Source organism: Barbus barbus, assembly GCF_936440315.1.
Source record: "Barbus barbus genome assembly, chromosome: 13".
In the NCBI taxonomy this organism is placed as follows: domain Eukaryota; kingdom Metazoa; phylum Chordata; class Actinopteri; order Cypriniformes; family Cyprinidae; genus Barbus; species Barbus barbus.
The window spans coordinates 29,124,653-29,143,137 of record NC_136741.1 but is presented as its reverse complement, the minus strand read 5'-3'; the positions used below and the strand labels follow the sequence as shown (position 1 = coordinate 29,143,137).

The window sequence follows — 18,485 nt, the reverse complement described above, 5'->3', positions numbered from 1 at the left end:
ACTGAAAAGATACCATTTGTGACTTTCATTTCCTGTAGGGAACAAAGATTTCTGTATCTTACAATAATGTCCTCTAGTAACAACGGAAAGTATCTTCTTGAATAAGCTTTGCTGGTTTGAGATAAAAACATGATAAAACAAGGCTATGCACTTTTTAAACACAGAGGTTCTTTCTTCCATTCCCATGTTTTACTGTGTTTATACCGTTCTGTGTTTTACCAGAGTGAGTAAATTTCCAACTGTAAATATATCAAAACTTAATTTTTGTAATGTGCTTTGCTAAGAACTTCATTTGAACAACTTTAAAGGAGATTTTCTCAATATTTCGATTTTTTTTTGCACCCTCAGATTACAGATTTTCAAATAGTTGTATCTCGGCCAAATATTGTCCTCCTATCATAACAAACCATACATCAATGGAAAGCTTATGTATTCAGCTTTCAGATGATGTATAAATCTAAATTTTGAAAATATGACTGGTTTTGTGGTCCAGGGTCACAAATGTTTTATCCGTCTTATATATTGATATTTATGATAACTCTTAATCCTCATTTTAGGTATTTTTTTCTAAAGAAGGGGTTAATTCAATTGAAAATAGAACAAGAAAAAATATATAAGGTAGGGAGCGATAGTAGACGGATTGTGTATTTTGTGAGAGATGAATAAGGTTTGTTATTAGCGTTTTTGGCAAGGTACTTAACAAGGATTGTTTTTATTGTTATTAGCGCTGCTTAAATGCGGTAAAACTCCAGCTTCAGTGCTGTTTTTAATACAGAACGCGGTTGAGTTAAAATGTGAGACACAAAAAAAAACAAGGTCTAAAGATGGTAAAAAAAACTAACTTCCTTCAAAAAACGCGACATATTTGATCGAGACGCGAGCGCAGTGGAGCAACGTGGCCGTCTAGCGCTTGTTTACATAGAAAAACAATGTAAAAGTAGCCCAACGGAATGGGAAAATGCGCTCTGCGTTAGATTCAAACGTCTTATAAGACTGTTTAATAATAACATTTGGTTTACTTATGCTCTTAACACCTGTTTTAATTTGCACATCCTGTTTTTATTAAGCAACATCTCGGACGCCAGTTTCGGTATTGTATCATTGCGCCGCTTGGGTCGCTATCACACGCATTTATGCTTCCATGAAGGACACTTGGTGTAAAAAGTTTCTTTAGATTATTAAAATGTTCCTCACATTAAAAAAAAATGGCTCTAAGAACTGTTTACTAAAAGTTTTTTGGGGAAAAACCTTTTGGCAATGCTGTATAACCCACATTATTTTTAAGCGTGTACCCGGATGAATCTTGCAAGAACATGTCCAGGATGCAGTTTTCTTGGGATAATAGCATTTGCCAAATGCATAAATCTAAATATGACCCATTTCTGAGGTTGTGTGAAGTGCACAACATCTTTCACATCTTAAGTCTTTAAATAAAAAAAGGAAATGGACAAACAACCGGGATGCTAAAGGTTCACAGACAACAATAAAGAGATCTATTCTATACACTCAGATTTCTTCCTCTTCATCAAGTGCAACTATCTTTTACTACTGCAAATCAACATCATGGACTTGCTTTTCTTCAGAGTCAGACTGTTTGCATTGCTTGTCAGACTTGCAGCCATCAGGTTTCTTTTCATTTATGACCTGGCAGGAGCAGGGCAGACAGTCTTGGCGTACAGAAGTGAAGCCTTGGCGCCTTGACTTCTGTGAGATGCTTCGACGTCGAAAAGACGGATAAACACCACTGTTGCTGAATGAACCTAAAGTCCTTCGATCCGACACTCTACGGATGGCCGTGCGGAAAGTCTCTCCTGCGAAGTAGTACAACAAGGGGTTGAAGCAACTGTTGGATGCCGCCATGCACAACGAGATGACCAGAACTTTAACGAGGATCTCAATGACCGGGCAGCTCTCATTTAAAACCTTGGCATAAAGATGGACCGTGCGGGCGATGTGATATGGTAGGAAACACAGCAGGAATGTGCTCAGGACAACGGCGATCAAATACACCGAGCGTCGGCGGGTTTTTCCGCTTCGATTACCGATTTTTCGTCCTTTGATGAGTTTGCAGATGATGCATCCGTAGCAGACGAGAATTATAATGAACGGAATGACGAATCCAAACGAAACCCCCACGTAGTTCAAGCTGTATATGCGATTCCATGACTTGTTGTTCCCCGGTTCAAAGCAACGTATCTTGTTTTCCCGCTGTGTAGTACCTGTCATGAGGAATGGCATTGACATGCAGGCCACAAAAATCCAGATCGCTAAGCATGATACTCTGGCTCTCCGCACCGAAACCAGGGACCTGTTGCGAATGGGGTGAACTACGGCGATGTACCGTAGTACGCTAAGACCTGTCAGAAACAATACACTTGTGTACAGGTTGACGTAAAAAGAAAATACACACCAGCGGCAAAACCAGTCTGGAAAATCCCACTGACCGCCCCTAAAATAGTAGACCAGACGGAAGGGCAATGTCAAGGAGAAGCCAACATCTGAAATAGCCAAGTTAGTCATAAATACAGTGTTGGCTGACTTCTTTGGAGTGAGACGCAGGAACACAAACAAAGCCACAGAGTTGCTGATAAATCCAATAGGGAATACGACACAGTACGTGACTTTGTACGCCAAATATTTGAAATCTTCACTTTCCTCACAAGTTTGATTCATGTCAGGTTGTTGTGTGACGTTGAGCCAAGATGGAGTTACCGATGTGAACACAGGAGCTGGAGGCAGAAAGAATAACAATAGAAATTAAACAATTGTGTTGCGATCAGAAAAAGCACTTTAAGCATGCAAAATAACTTCATATTCTCTGACGAATATCAGCTACAAGAAGATGTCATGCTCTAGGGTTTACGTTTTTAGTTTTAAAAAAAGTCGTGACGTATTGTCAAGTATGGTGACCCATACTCGAAATTGGTGCTCTGCGTTTAACCCATCCAAGTGCACACACACAACAGTGAGTAGTGAACAAATGCACACACACACACACCGTGAACACACACCCGGAGCAGTGGGCAGCCATTTATGCTGCGGCGCCCGGGGAGCAATTGGGGGTTCGGTGCCTTGCTCAAGGGCACCTCAGTCGTGGTATTGAGGGTGGAGAGAGCGCTGGACATTCACTCCCCCCACCTACAATCCCTGCCGGCCGGGGACTCGAACCCGCAACCTTTCGATTACGAGTCCAATTCTCTAACCATTAGGCCATTAATAATTCATAAAACACAATAGTAAACAATAAATTTGAAATGTTCAAATCTCCTTCAGCAAACGTTATTGAGCCAAGATGTCAATCTGTAGTCAAGCATCTTTTGGCTAGGCAAATGACGTACAGGTCATCCAACATGAACTGTTGTTTGCAGCAGATTTGGCTAAAAACTCTTTGCATGTGCTTGCATTTTTGCTTACATGCATGTGAGTCTAGTGTGGCCGCACCACAAAAGACTGAGCATGCTGATAAAGTGATGAAGAAATTACATTAGAAAGTGATAAGTATTACAGCTAAGCCCTTGCTCAACAATAGCTAACTAAACCAGGAAAAAGACATGTTCTCTTGGTTTTCAGGTTAAAAATTTACATTGCCATCGAGGTTTAATACACATACAGCAAGGTAGCATAAGCATAATATGTTTTACTTCATCGAAAACATTTTTACACACAATATTTCTAATCTTGTACAATTTATAATGGTATAATATTCAATAGAGTTTATATTAATTTTCTATGTAACAACAAAAAAAATCCATTTGCTGTATGTGAACTTCAAAAAAGGGATTAAAATTATTACGATTATTATTATAATTTAAAAAAAAAAGGAAAAGATGTAATATTTTTTGTGTCTATATATAAGGTTCATGTTTTTTATTTAATACCCAAATATCGTTATTTTATCAAGAAGTCTATTGTTTCCAGTAGTTCATATGCAAAACATATGCAAAAGAATATTCAGAGAGTGAAATGAAAACAGTTGCACACGAACAATATTCAAATGACGGCTGTAAATATACACCTGAAAAACAAAACATGGGCTGTTGTTCTGCATAAAGAAAGGCATTTTTAATTATTAATGTGATTAATAAAGCAATTTTCTGTTAGTAACTCAACTGGTCTGGTTATGTTATTGAAAAAATGGATAAATACACTAAAGCTGCTCTTCACTGGAATAACTAACGGAACAACTCTAACAAGTTCTCCAACTAGTCTTACACTAAAAGCACCTAAAGGTATCAGCATATTTTCCCAAACTTACAACGATAATTCTCAACACAAAAGTACTCTGGAGGTACTATGGTGCAGAAAATGTAAAATAGTTGATATTTTAATTTATACCATGGTAGCTACTGAAATAATAGTAGCTATTTAAGGTACTACCATAGTGCAAATCCAACTTGAGCATATTGGATGTCAAAGACTGTATTAAAAAGATATTACTGAAAGAACCCTGCACATATTGTAAATTAATTTCAGAACTATTAAATCATACCCTCACTCTACTTTTTGTATTTTTAAAATTAATATAAAAATATGAAGCTCAATAAGACTCATATTGAGAGTTTTACTCACCTGTCATTCTCTCTTGACCATCATCCTCCTCATCTTCAGTGGACTGATGAATTAAAATGTGTTAAAATAGGCTGTATATGAGAGTGTTATGTAATTAAATGTCAAAATGTTCCTCTCTCGGCAGTTTCAAGTGTCTGCTTCCTTTATCGTGGTCTTGAAGAGTGCTGCCTCTGTGCTTGTGTGTCCCATCTTTGATTCCAGCACGTAATAACTCAAAGTGCACCGGAGTCTCCAGCAGTAGGCTCTGTTCGAATCTTTTATAGAACCGCTTGCTTTCAAAGATTCATACGAACCGATTCGCACATCGTTTTAGTCTATTGAACGAAACGAATCAAGAGAATTCAAGAGAAACCACACCTTTTTCTTTTCTTCTGTTGGTGGTTTCTCTGAGCGGGTGTGATAATATGTAATTAATTCTCCAAAAAAAAGCATGATGTTTTTTGTTTGTTATAAACTTATTGTTTTAATAATATATTAAACTTTATAATAAAACATTAAATATAAAATATATTTTATTTTATTACATACTTTAAGGTTTTCATCAAACTGTTTGTTATTCTCTAACCATATGTCACACAATGGCATTTTTAGAGGAAGAGAGGTCGACGAAAACGGCTATAAGAAACTACATTTCCCATCATGCAACAGCAGCCAGCTCACCTAAAGGCATTCTGGGAAGGAGAAGCTTGTAGACCATTTTAGCTGCGGATGACATCGAATGACCTGACGAAGAGTGTGATCTTTCGTAGAGAAGGGATCTGCTAGCAGTCGTTAGATTTCTCAATAAATGAGAAATATTTCAACGCTTCGTTGACATATATTTGGTAAGTTTTCGTTGTTTTGGTGCGCGTTTTGCGCCTTTTTTAACGACATCCGACGACACGGTCTCCATTTTGAAGCGTCTTCCTGTAGCTCACTGAACTTCTCACATAACAACAAATGGAGACCACACGAACAAAACATATTATTATACTACTACCATACGGTTTTTTTTAGACATGTACCACGGAAATGGCATATATGTAATATATTCTTTGAAGTACATTGAATAAATACCGCGCCATTGGAATGCATTCAGTCTTGTCCTGTTATATAACTTACAACTAATATAACCATCATAGTATTTCCTTTACAAAAGTATTGTAATCTTATTAAATGGTAATTCCATGCAACGTGGAATTTATTTACAATGAATTTGTTTTTTTGTAATTGAACCAAAGTCACAACACAAGGCTTTATATAATGTCATATGTGATAATGTGCAATAAACTAATATGTGTTATAGATATTGACTAATATATACATATATTTAACAGGTCTTGTATTGAGAAACAGAGATGGGTGCAGATAAACGGTGAGTGTTTTATGATTTATGAAGGGTTGACTTATTTGCTGTAATTTAAGTGTTTGACATCCTAACAATGTTTATTATTGTTTTAACCAGGATTAGCCGTACAGAACGCAGTGGCAGGTACGGCTCTGAACAGTATCGTGATGATGACCGCAGGGACCGACGAGATCGTGATGACCGTGGATACGACTCGCATCGCTGGAGTGAAGATCGCAGAAGTGACCGCTATGATGGAGAACGAGGGGACAGAGGTGATCGATACTGGAGCAGGGACAGTCCTGAGGTGAGGACTATCGAGATATATATATATATATATATATATATTGGATCTTTTGATATGAGAATGATGCTAAATTTGCCAAATCTCATTTGTGTTACAGCGAGGGAGGAAGCGGCGCAGCAGTGATGGGTCTGAAGAAGGACACCACTCGGATGGTGATTACTCTGAGCATGATTACAGAGGAGACCCAGCTGACGAGAAGGAGAGCAAGACCATCATGCTCCGGGGTCTGCCCATGAACACTTCAGAGGCAGATGTAAGATGGTGTTGTCTCCCCCACGCAAAAGCAGTGTCTTAAAAGGTTTCCACAGTATTGGAAAACCTGATTATATCAGGGAGTTTACAGAAATTGCATGGAAATGTCAGAAAATATAATTATCAGTAATAAATAAATGTAACACATATTCCAGAACTGGAATGAAATTTATGTCATGGACATTTTTGTACTTGATAATAACAACAACAATCATTTTAATAAATATTTCCAGGCCCAGAAAAATGTAATATTATGCTTTGAATAAAATTTAATAGGAATAAATGTAGTAAGTATTCCAGGTATGGAATAAAAGAAAAATCATATAAATTAGTAATAATAATTAATAATAATAATAGCAATTTTTTTTTTTTTTGCCAGGCCCAGATTCAAAAATAATAATACATTAATTCAGTAAATATTCAAGGCATGGAATCAATAAATAGAAAAAAACAATAAATAAAATAAATTCATTCAACATAATAATATGAAATAGATTTATAAAAAATAAAAGGTGTAAATTCCAACCAGTGTTTGTCATGATTAAAGTAATTATTTTCTGAATGATTAAAAATGCCTCATATGGTTGTTAGTTTTAACTTTGGTATTTTATCCTGGAAGTCAAAATAGAGGCTGGCTTGGTTTTAGCAAACTGGATCTGATTTCTCTTTGTAATCCACAGATTCGAGCAGCCATTGAGCATCTGGAGGGCCCAAAGCCAATGGACGTGAGGCTGATGAAAAAGAGAACAGGTGAGACTGATGTACCGCGGATCCTTCCTCTCCCAAACAAACCTGTGTCCACTGGGCCAACCTGCTTCCGCTCAAATGCCTTTTGCCATAGCAACATGTTATATGTCCAGTTTTACCCTTTCGGACTACTGAGTTAAACAAAAATTATTGCACATTTGATACATGTTTGGAGGTAAGTTTTGTCTGGGTTTTGTGTGGCTCAAAATTGGCACAGTTTTATTTACGCCAATTGAAGTTACATGAACATGGATGTAGTCATGTAGCTTCTTTATCTTGTTTAAGTACAAACATATTAAAGATCATCTAAAAGTCCTGGCAGCATCTGTCTCACAAAGATTATTTGCTTGTTAATACTAGCTATGTTTATGACTGTTTGCTTTGTTTTTATTATTGATTCAGCGTGTTAGACCAACAGCTAGAATATTATAAGCTGCTGTTGCTATGGTAAAAGCTTCCAGGCAACCCCCCTACATCTCTTTGGCCTCTCCGGGTCAAGGGGGTCACGAAGCAGTTTGTGACAGAGTTTGAATGTTGTACCACTGAACCATATAAACTAACACGCCTCCCGTCTGTATATCTGAATGCCTCTCTAGGTATAAGCCGAGGTTTCGCCTTCGTGGAGTTTTATCACTTGCAAGATGCTACCCGATGGATGGAGACCAATCAGGTTGCTTCCTAATCACCAAGTCTAGCTTTTGCCCTGGGGAAAAATGCTAATTAAATAGAAAAATATAAATGGAAGGAAAACAAAAAACAAAGTTGCTGCCCCAGCAGACTATATGGACAGAAATGGACCAAAGCCGCTGTTTTTGAAGGCAAGGTGTGACCAAAACATAGAAGAGCCATTTGATGGATACTCTGGCTTCATGTTATTAACTTTATCAGAAGTCTGTTTGTTAGCACGGGTAAAATAATCACTGATTTTAAAAAAGGGAAGTACATAATACATTTCAGGTGTGACTTGAATGACTCAAATGGGTTTTAAGCCACAATTTTTGTCAATGCTGTCATCATACTTTAAAAAATGTTTTTTGTTTGTTTTTTTCATAAGTGATGTTAGGTTTTGAGATTAGAAATAGAATTGTTGGTGCTGTATTTAACGTCCCACTTCATGGACATCACTATTAAAATATATGAGCAGTTTTTAATAGTAATTAGTTGTTTTGCGCAGAGAGAGTAAATGTGGTAAGCCTATGCTTCGTCTTGAAAGTCCCCCCCATCCCGTTTAAGAAAGGAGTGCCTTTTTTTTTTAACACTCTGTTCCGGCCCCATCCGGACACTCGGGTCCCAAACACACACCATCTTACACATTAAACCCTCCCGGGCGATCCTCACCCTAAACCCTCGTGGCTAATGTGCTTGTTCTTGGGCTGAGATTAAACCTTTGTAAGAGAGGAAATAACCAAACCCTTTCTTCCTTTTCCAGAAACTGCTGTCCATTCAAGGCAAGACTGTTGCCATGCACTACAGCAACAACCGTCACAAGTTTGAGGACTGGCTCTGCAACTCAGTAAGTTACATGGGCTTCCCAAGATTTTGATGTCAGTTTCATGTTGAGTATTGTTCCGGTTTATTCTGAAATTTCATTAGATATTTTAAAAATGGTTTCAGCTGAAAAACCGAGAGATTCTGGTTCAGCGTTTTTTGTTTTTGGAAAAGAAAAGAAAACAAATACATCTATTACTCAAGGTTGCATTAAATTGACCAAAAGTGACACTAAAGACATTTACTATGTTACAAAAGATTTCAATTTCAAATAAATTAACTTTGAAAGAATCCTAAAAATGTATTGCTGTTTCCAGCAAAATATGAAGTGGCATAACTGATTTCAACATTGATAAGAAATAAGAAAATAATGATTTCTGAAGGATCATGTGACCTTGAAGACAGGAGTAATGATGCTGAAAATTCAGCTTTACATCACAGCAATAAATTAGTTTACAATATATTCAAATAGAAACAATGTTTTTAATTGTAATATCTCATTTTTGCTGTATTTTTGATCAAATAAATGCAGCCTTGTTTAGCATAAGTTTAACATTGTTTTTTCAAAAACATTAATAAATCTCATTAACACGAATCTTATGAACGGTAGTGTTAATCTATGGTACAGTTGTTGTAAGTTGTATTTTGCATTAAAATAAAGATGGATACTGTAGCAAATAAATGACTAATCTAAGGTCTTAGACATGTTGTCAAAACATCCCTAGCTAAGCTTTGCTTTGGAAAATTAGTTATATGTAGTATCTCAGTTTTTCAAATGGTCCACTTGGTGGATGTCCATTACAGTAAGTGTTCAAGCCACTCTAGTGTGCTTGTTACCTGGTGCCCCATAGCAGAAGTGTCAATTAAAACACTATGACCGGTTGCTTGCAGTGTGGCCTTTACAATTTCCGGAGGAGGCTGAAGTGCTTCAGGTGTGGCGCAGCTAAAATGGGTAAGTAGCTCCCTGAGCAGTGTGCACCGCTGTGTGCACCCATCCGGATGGTCCAGTCAAACACCGTCATATCCTTAGAGCATTTTTTTTAATGGGGGTGTTATCATGCACAGTTTTCCAAACTAATATGTAATAGTAATTAATTGTTTTTATCACTCATGATGGCTGGAATTTGCTGCTTTTTTTTTTTTTTTTTTATATATATATTTATATAGCTGGTAGCTAGTATTATGGCTCCACTTAATTGTTTTACATGCTTGCTAGTCAAATCAGGCATTCAAATGTATAATAGAACACAGTAAGTACGTACTCATATTATTGGTTTACAGTACCTGCTTAATGCCAATATTTTAAAAACAAACACTCATTCTGACTGAGGACAGTGTCACTCTGGGATTGTAGGGATAATGTATAATGACCTGCCCATAGCCTTAGTATGGGGCTCATTCAGTGATGTGATTTGTATCAGGCTTCTGTGTTTAAAGAAACTCAGTGTGCTTTTATTCTTTGTGCTTATTTTCAGATTCTGAGTCTAGCAGCACCACAGGAACCACAGACACACAACCAAGCGGAGATTATTATGGCGATAGTAAGCACTTTTCCATAAATATCACCTCTGAATTAGGGATACACCAAAAAATATTATCTAAAACGTCAATTGCATATAATTGGTTTCTAAAATTATCCAGTGTAGGCTGATGCTGATAAATTAAATGCTAATGTTAGCTGATACTGGTATGACCTGTAGTAGTGTGTTCTTCAGTGCTTGATTTGCATTGACGCTGATATATTTGCATGTTTTGACAGCCATCATCCTGAGAAACATCGCCCCTCACTCCACTGTTGAAGCCATTCTGACGGCACTCGCCCCCTATGCCAACCTCTCGCCTGGCAACATCCGCCTCATTAAGGACAAACAGACGGGCCAGAACAGAGGGTTTGCCTTCGTCCAACTTGCCTCTCCTTTGGTACCCGTTTTATCCCTTCCTCGGTCTATACAAATCTCTTTAGTTCCAAAGATCATCTTTAACAAATATGGCTCGTTTCCACTGAGCGGTACAGTACGGTAACGCAATTATGTCCGTTTCCATTGTCAGAAGTTGTGTATGGTACCAAAATAGCGAACCATACCGTACCACTTTTTTGGTACTCTTTCGTTGGGGTACCTAGCACAGCAACGAGTACCAAAAGGGTGGAGCTAAACTCACTGCAGGATGTTGATTGGTTGACTAGAATCGTCACTTGTGCGTGATACAAGGGGATAAAGCTTCTCCTTCACACAAAAAAAGCTTCTCCTTCACTCGTTCCGCTGTGTTCTGTTTACATCAGAGTGTGCAAGCAAACACACACACACAAAAAAGTAACTGTTTTATACTCTTATATTTTCACACAGATAATAACCGTTTCTCAATGTGTTTTTGTCTGTTCTTGTGGACTTGTGAAACGTCATTGGCCAAAATCCCATGTAATTTTCAAAATTTTACTGTTATTGTGTCATTAAAAGAGTTTCAGGTGAGAATGTAGTCGTTTAAAACTCAAATCTGCGGTTTATTAATAAAGCTATAGCGCCTATTTGAAAATTTGCTATGGCGATTTCGAATCTCCACGCGATCAGCGGGCGCTCATGTATCCGCCTCGAGCAGCCTTATGCTCGGCTAGCCCTTCCGAAATTTGCCGCTGGCTCTGATGTCTTTGGTGATTAAACGAGAATCAATTTGTTGTGTATATTTAATTGGCATTCGTGGTCTCGTGAATCTATTATTTGTTCCTGGTCATATTTACAGTAGTAGCTAACTTGCAGCGCTGACTTTGTAGCGAATGTTTGACTGTGAATTGTTTGCTTTTGTCTTCATTTCCTCTTATATAAGCCTCTTATACTTTGTACTTTTATAATGGCTATTATTGTTCATAAAAGCTGACATAAGAGGCAGAGTTGTGCTTATCGAGCTTTATTGTCGATCGCTACTTTCTGGCATACACCACGCCTATCAAGTAAAGGGTACTGTTGGCAGTGGAAACACAAGCCTGGTCAGGGTTACCCGTACCGAATCGTACTGTACTGTACTGTACCGCTCAGTGGAAACGAGGCATTAGAGAGATTGATCTTGTAACCAGTATAAAATGAATAATAATCAATAAGATTAAACCTGCATGTACTTTTGTCCCATTTTTAGCATGTTCTGATGATGTTTGTGGTTTTGCAGGAAGCGTCACAGCTCCTAACCATCCTTCAGGGCTTACAGCCACCTCTTAAGCTGGATGGGAAGACTATTGGGGTCGACTACGCCAAGAGTGCTCGAAAGTACGCATCTCTCGCTTGTATCCTCATGCGGTTGATTTGCTCGAAGATTTGTTCCATTTGTTGTCACTTGATTAATAATTCAGTTTACTGAAATGCCGTTTTGTTTCTCAGGGACCTGTTATTGCCAGATGGGAACCGTGTTAGCGCTTTTTCGGTTGCCAGTACAGCCATTGCAGCTGCTCAGTGGTCCTCCAGTCAGGTATGAACAACTTTATTGTAACCGTGCCTCAATGTTAAAACAGAATTGTGCATGCATGACTGGTTTAATTGACTATATTTCACTTAGCAGCCTCAGCAGAGTGTGGAGCCGACATCAGAATACAGCTACCTGCAGGAGGGATATGTACCCTTTTCACAGGTCAGCTGACTGCACCATCTGAAACGACAGCATTCATATAGCCTAAATCGTTTTGCTATTGAGCTGAGCTAAGATGGGTTTGTTGTTTAGGAGTACCAGGCGTACTATCAGCAGCAGGTTGGAGCTGTGGACCCTTCCCAGGCAAACGGCATACTTGGAGGTAGCGTTCGCATGGCATTGTCTATTTATTTTAGTTGGAGAATCATAGTAGGATTTTGCCAGATCACAAGTTCTTTTATGAACGTAAAAGCATTAGTGGTGCTTGCTGTTTCCAAGTTGAAAACTGGTATGTTTGGATTTGCAGCGGCTCCAGGTGTGAAGGTTCTTTCTGCTGCTACAGGAGTGGTGATCTCTCAGGGTGCACAGGTCTATCAGCCTCATATCATTAGCCAGTCAGCTGCTCAGGTGACTTTTTTGTTTGTTTTTATGAGATAACTTTTACTATTACTAACTATTAGATTCTAGTGCGGCGCTTCCTAACGAGGGACAAGGATGCGCTTGAGGGCTTTGTCAAATTTCCAAGGACTGTAAAATGACTAAAGTATTTCAAATAAGACAAAATAGGCTTTAAAATAAATTTAAACCGCTAAAAACAGTGTTTTATTGCTGTTTTCGGGTGATTTCTCTAACCTGGAATAAGTAATGGAAATATTAGACCGTCATTTTTAATAATGAATATAAATGTTTCTACTTGTATGAACCTTGACAATTGATATTTGTTTAATGTAAACCTTCTTAAATATCCAGTAATCACAGCTTACCTGGGAACGTGGGTAAAAGTAGCTCTATTCCAATATCAGATTTTTCCTAAATGATTTCAACTGATTCCAAGAAATTTGTAGAAAAAATCCCCACCCCCCCCCCATTCAATTATTGAAACTTCTGCAACTTATTAGATGGACTTCTTTATAATTATTTGAATGAATTGCCACTCCTAGTTTCTGTAAACAAAAAATATAGCTTTGACATTGCAGCAAAAGTGCTAGAAATATCTTTGGGGTATGAGAACCACTGTGCTAGTGTAATGATCGTTCTAATCTCATTATAACCCATTTGTTTTGTCAGGCATTGCAGATTGAAGGCAAAGCTCAGCCCATCGCAGCTGCTGCCACCATTTCCACCCCAGCAACCTCTGCAGTTGCGGCATCCAGCACAGCAACAGCTACTTCTCAGGAAAACCAAGCCAGTGAGAACAGATCACTAAATCCACGTCATCACATCAGAAGACATTATGCTACATGTTTCTGAATCTTTTGCCATCTCGTCTCCTCTAGCTGTCCCAGACACTTCATCTTATCAGTACGACGAGTCTTCCGGGTATTATTATGACCCCAGCACTAGCCTGTACTATGACCCAAACACACATGTACGTATGCCATTCGCTTTTCAACAAGGCAACACTGTATTTTATATGAGTGCATGTAGAGGGTTCTAAATAATATTATTTTTCTGTAGTACTACTACAATTCACAGACTCAGCAGTATCTGTACTGGGACGGGGAGAAGCAGGCCTATGTACCTGCGGTGGACGCTAACAACGCGGCTCAAAGCGCTGCTGCCTCCACTTCTCAGAAGGAGAGCAAAGAGAAGAAAGAGAAACCTAAAAGCAAAACCGCTCAGCAGGTAATAACAATTTAATATGCTTGGAAGCTTTTAAAGTACTACTGTGTTCTAAGACTGAAAAGACTTCATTTTTTGCTTGCTGGTCAATACAACAGGTGAAAACAAAAAAATCAAATGGACTGTAGGGCATCCCGATATAGAAATACAATTGTCATGTGGCTTAATGGTCAAATTATGATGGCTGTGATTTAATTATATAAATATGCACTGGCAATTTCAGAGCACTTGTTCGTTTACATGCATGCAACTAGAGGTGTGTGATATGACAATTTTGGATTGTGGACAATTAAAATGTCTCCACGATCTGCTTTTGAAGAAATATTCAATCAGCTGCAGTTCTGGCGTCTTCTCCATCTCAATATACTGTACAACAGGACACACATTCACTTCAAATTTGACCTCAGCTGTAGACACTGCACTTATTTTCAATCAAAAAAGTACATTGTTTGCATGTGTTTTAAAGCCTTGCCGGTTAAACATTTAATTCTCGTACTCTTCTGACATGCGCTTTTTTCTGAGTGTGCAACGTTACACTTGCAGCATGCGCACATTAAAAAGCCTGTCAAACAGTGCATGATTACTGGACTAAGTAATTTTTCATGTCTAACACACAAGGTTTACGTATAAACAGTTGGTTATGTCGAAAGTGAAAGTAAACAGTTATTACTATATATTACATGCGTGCAGGTCTTAAAGGGACAGTAGTAAACATGCTGCCGATTGTCATTTAAAGGGGTAGTTCACCCTAAAATTACATTTTGGTTATTTACTCACTCACATATTGTCCCAAACTGTATTAATTTCTTTCTTGTGCTGAATGCAAAAGAGGTTATTTTAAAGAATGGGTAACCAAAAAGCCGGTCCCCATTGACTTTGATAGTAGGAAAAAAAATTACTATGGATGTCAGTGGGGACCAGTTTGCTTGCTTACATTCTTCAAAGTAACATTTATGTTCAACAGAAGAGAAAAAACTCATTCAGGTTTAAAACAACTTCAGAGAAAATTAATTAGCCAACTGCCCCTTTAATGTTAATAAAACAACAAAACTCAGAGAGAAATCATTCACTGCTCTTGACTGAAGAACTTTAATACAGTTGGTTTAATAAGAATCACTGTATAATAGATATAGGGTTTTATTTTTATTTGTTAATTCAGTTTCTTGTATTCTATGCTAAATACACCAACTATACCTGAAAAATAAAGCACTGTTTGTTTTATTTGTATATGATATGTATTTGTAATATGCATTTTTTTTTATATAGCAAATAAAAAAATATCTGCCGTTCTTTAATATTTAATTACCTTGCAAGGCTTTGGTTTTAAAATAGGGAAATTAATGCTGTAATACTCAGACAGATTGCAAAATAGTAAAAACCAACATGACAAGAATAGTGATAAAATCGTGAATTGTGATATGATATCTTTGCCATATCGCCCACCACTACGTGCAGTTCATGATGCAGCGTTTCAGCTTCTCAGAGCACCAAACATAAGCTGGATGATTTTAAAATTTGAAACATTAAGAAATGAACTATTTGTATTGTAATTTTGATTTTGCAGTATAAAATATTACTTTTATATTTTTAATGATGTTTACTCATTTTTATTCTATTATTATTGTATTTCTTTTTTTTATTCTATTATTATTGTAATTTAAATCTTTTGGCTCTTTTGCCTCAAGCGGCCCATTTTGACTTTCTCAAACTTTAGCCTCTAGTTTCCAAATATTGTTGTTAGTCATCTGGCGATAATTTCTGTATTTTATCGTATTGTTATATATAAGTAAAACAAACTTTCGTAATGTCAGTTTTTTCAATATTGGGCAGCCCAGATAGACTCCATGTGATTTAAATCTAGGAATCAGACATTTGAATAGAATTAGAACACCCTAGAAACCTTTTAGCAATGTTCTAGCAGCCATTTACAAATCCCTAGCAACACACTCACAGCACTCACATGTTCAGAAAATGTCAAAAATCTAGCTATTTCAATCCTCCACTGATGCTAAAAAATCTCTTTGTGTGTCAGATTGCGAAGGACATGGAGCGCTGGGCCAAGAGTCTAAACAAACAGAAAGAAAACTTCAGGAGCAGCTTCCAGCCCATCAGTCAGGAGGAGAGGAAGGAGGCGGCGGCAGCAGATGCTGGCTTCACACTCTTTGAGAAGAAGGTATGAAAGCTGAAGACACTTAGATGATGATTATCTCTTTTAATGATGATTGTTTTGTCATAATGCATGGTTTGTGTTTTCTTTGCATGTGAGCAGACAGGAGCACTGGAGAGGCTTGTAACAGAGGCGTCCAAACTCACAGAAGAAGAGAGCTCTTCATCAAAGGTCCCAGATGCACCGTACACCATTGCAAAACATGTCAAGTTATCAAGTTGTGTTAGATGAATAGTTTAACTCGCTGTGCTGTGCTGCAGGTGGGGCTGGTGGCGGCGTACAGCGGCGACAGTGAGCCTGAGGAGGTCATGGAGGGTGATGACAAGGAGGACAAGCTGACCGACTGGAAAAAGATAGCCTGTTTGCTGTGCCGAAGGCAATTCCCCAGTAAAGATGCTCTGATCCGCCATCAACAGCTCTCAGACCTGCACAAGGTAATTAGCCGAGGCTGTTTGAGTTGATTTACAATCATTGCCATCACTTTTAAAAATTTTAAAATCCTTTTAAACTTCACTTTTTTTTTTTCTTAAAGGTTGTAAATAAAATGTTTCTGCTTTCCAAGGCTGCATTTAGTTGATCAAAAATACAGTAAAAAAACTGTAAACTGTAATTTAAAATAATTGTTTTCTGTTTGAATATGCTTTCAAATGTAATTTTTCCTGTTTTGCAAAACTGAATTTTCAGCATCATTACTTGTCTTCAGTGTCACATGATCCTTGCTGCTCAACAAACATTTCTTATAATTTAATATTAACAGCTTTATATTTTTGTAAGCCAAACTTTTGACCTGTAGAGTGTTATTTACATAGTTAAATGTATACATCCGTGCATTCCAGCAAAACTTGGAGGTTCTCAGGAGATCCAGACTGAGCGAAGCAGAACTGGAGGAGTTGGAGAGGAAAGAGACAGAGGTGTGAGCTCTCATAATAAATACAACCACACTTCCCCTTTTAAAGAGTATTTTCTGGATGTTACTGACACCCCTTTCCCTTTTACCTTCTACTGAACAGATGAAGTACAGAGACAGGGCTGCTGAGAGAAGAGAGAAATACGGTATCCCTGAACCCCCTGTGCCCAAGAAAAGGAAGTTCACCCAGCCAACACCTGTAGTGTAAGTGCAAGTGCTTATTTTAATGCACAACTTCATTTCAGTAGAGATGTTTACTAATACAATACAATATAACAGTGCTTTTTGTGCAATGTGGTTTTACAGAAATTACGAACAGCCCACTAAGGATGGTCTGAACAGCGATAATATCGGTAATAAGATGCTGCAAGCCATGGGCTGGAAGGAAGGCAAAGGACTGGGTCGAAACCAACAGGGCATCACAACACCTATTGAGGTACGACTCATTCTACCCGTCATGTTACCATGGTATACTTAGTATTCAGTTTAATGCAAATGTGTTTTGTACAATTAGCATAGATGTATTTGTCAGTGTAGGTGGTGTTAGTATATGACAAACACGTGCATGGACAAACATTTACAGTTTGGCAAGCATCAAAAAAATCGATTTTTCTTTTTTTTGCATTGTTTTTGCACAAATTTTTAGTATAATTGATTCAATATTATAACTTTAATGTATTTGATTTTTGTATTTTTTTTTTTTTTTTTTTTTTGTCTGCATTTTTTTTTTTTTTTTTTTTTTTACTCGTTTAAATAAAAAATTTAAAAATTGTATGGTTTTAGTTTAACAACAAACCCTGCTTTCCACATGCTAAATCAAATCAAGATGTATTTTTACATTCTTGAGAGGTATTATTTCACAATGAATAATGCCGTGAGTGTTGCGGTGACCTGTGCTCTTCCGTATGCAGTGGGAAAACTGAACTAGGTGGCAAATTTTTTTTTTTTTTTTTTTTTTTTCAACCCAATAATAGTATACAGGTGTGGCAGAAGATTAATTTTTCATCCCGGTCACACCTGAGTAGCTTTATGTGCAGATACTTGACATAACTAAGAATCTTTGTCATCTTGTCTGCAGGCTCAGCTGAGAACGAAGGGAGCTGGTCTGGGAACTAAAGGAAGCAACTACAGCCTCTCTGCTTCAGATACTTACAAAGATGCCGTCCGGAAAGCCATGTTTGCACGCTTTACAGAAATGGAGTAAATGAAGATCTTTCATGTCAGTTTGACAAAAACAAAAAAGTCTGGATTGTGACTCATCATCCGTGCTGAGGAGTGTCATGTATTTATTTTGACTTCATCTCAGTTAATGAACGTGACATATATGACCAGAAGAATGTGTACATATGTATAGAGTCCTCGAGAAATGTGAAGTACGTGTTTTTGATTTTGATGATTTGCTTTTTCCAAAATAGATCTTGAACTGTGTAAAGTTTATATATGATCTCATTTTTGTACATAAAATAAATGAGACTGAACTGAATTTGAA

At 37.5% G+C, this 18,485-nt stretch overlaps 2 protein-coding genes across 3 annotated transcripts; one reads left to right on the top strand and one right to left on the bottom strand.

Moving 5' to 3' along the window:
• Window positions 1-338: 338 nt before the first annotated feature.
• LOC306878813 (cysteinyl leukotriene receptor 2-like) lies at window positions 339-4,778 on the bottom strand. Its single transcript, XM_079431354.1, has 2 exons — window positions 4,570-4,778; window positions 339-2,729 (listed from the first exon to the last, which is right to left on the bottom strand). Exons 1-2 carry the CDS (start codon window positions 4,574-4,576, stop codon window positions 1,546-1,548), a joined length of 1,191 nt encoding a protein of 396 aa, XP_079287480.1. The 5' UTR covers window positions 4,577-4,778; the 3' UTR covers window positions 339-1,545.
• Window positions 4,779-5,215: 437 nt separating this feature from the next.
• On the top strand, window positions 5,216-18,485 carry LOC306879398 (RNA-binding protein 5-like). 2 transcript variants are annotated; one of them, XM_079432319.1, is made up of 25 exons: window positions 5,216-5,393; window positions 5,886-5,923; window positions 6,014-6,203; window positions 6,301-6,456; window positions 7,136-7,205; window positions 7,799-7,872; window positions 8,632-8,715; window positions 9,582-9,642; window positions 10,166-10,231; window positions 10,450-10,610; window positions 11,847-11,944; window positions 12,056-12,143; window positions 12,231-12,302; window positions 12,393-12,462; window positions 12,607-12,707; window positions 13,368-13,488; window positions 13,577-13,668; window positions 13,758-13,925; window positions 15,955-16,095; window positions 16,192-16,260; window positions 16,350-16,523; window positions 16,926-17,000; window positions 17,100-17,200; window positions 17,303-17,432; window positions 18,075-18,485. In XM_079432319.1, the coding sequence occupies exons 2-25, from the start codon at window positions 5,907-5,909 to the stop codon at window positions 18,198-18,200; spliced, it is 2,505 nt and encodes an 834-aa protein (XP_079288445.1). In that variant the 5' UTR covers window positions 5,216-5,393; window positions 5,886-5,906; the 3' UTR covers window positions 18,201-18,485. The 2 variants fall into 2 exon arrangements, with proteins under 2 accessions (XP_079288445.1, XP_079288446.1); XM_079432320.1 differs by having other exon boundaries at window positions 5,235-5,393; window positions 12,234-12,302.

Bases quoted from the DNA above. Each gene is read 5' to 3' on its own strand.
- LOC306879398 (XM_079432319.1), top strand. The intron at 6,457-7,135 runs GTAAGATGGTGT...TGTAATCCACAG, and splicing joins TGAACACTTCAGAGGCAGAT to ATTCGAGCAGCCATTGAGCA. The intron at 13,926-15,954 runs GTAATAACAATT...TTTGTGTGTCAG, and splicing joins AAAGCAAAACCGCTCAGCAG to ATTGCGAAGGACATGGAGCG.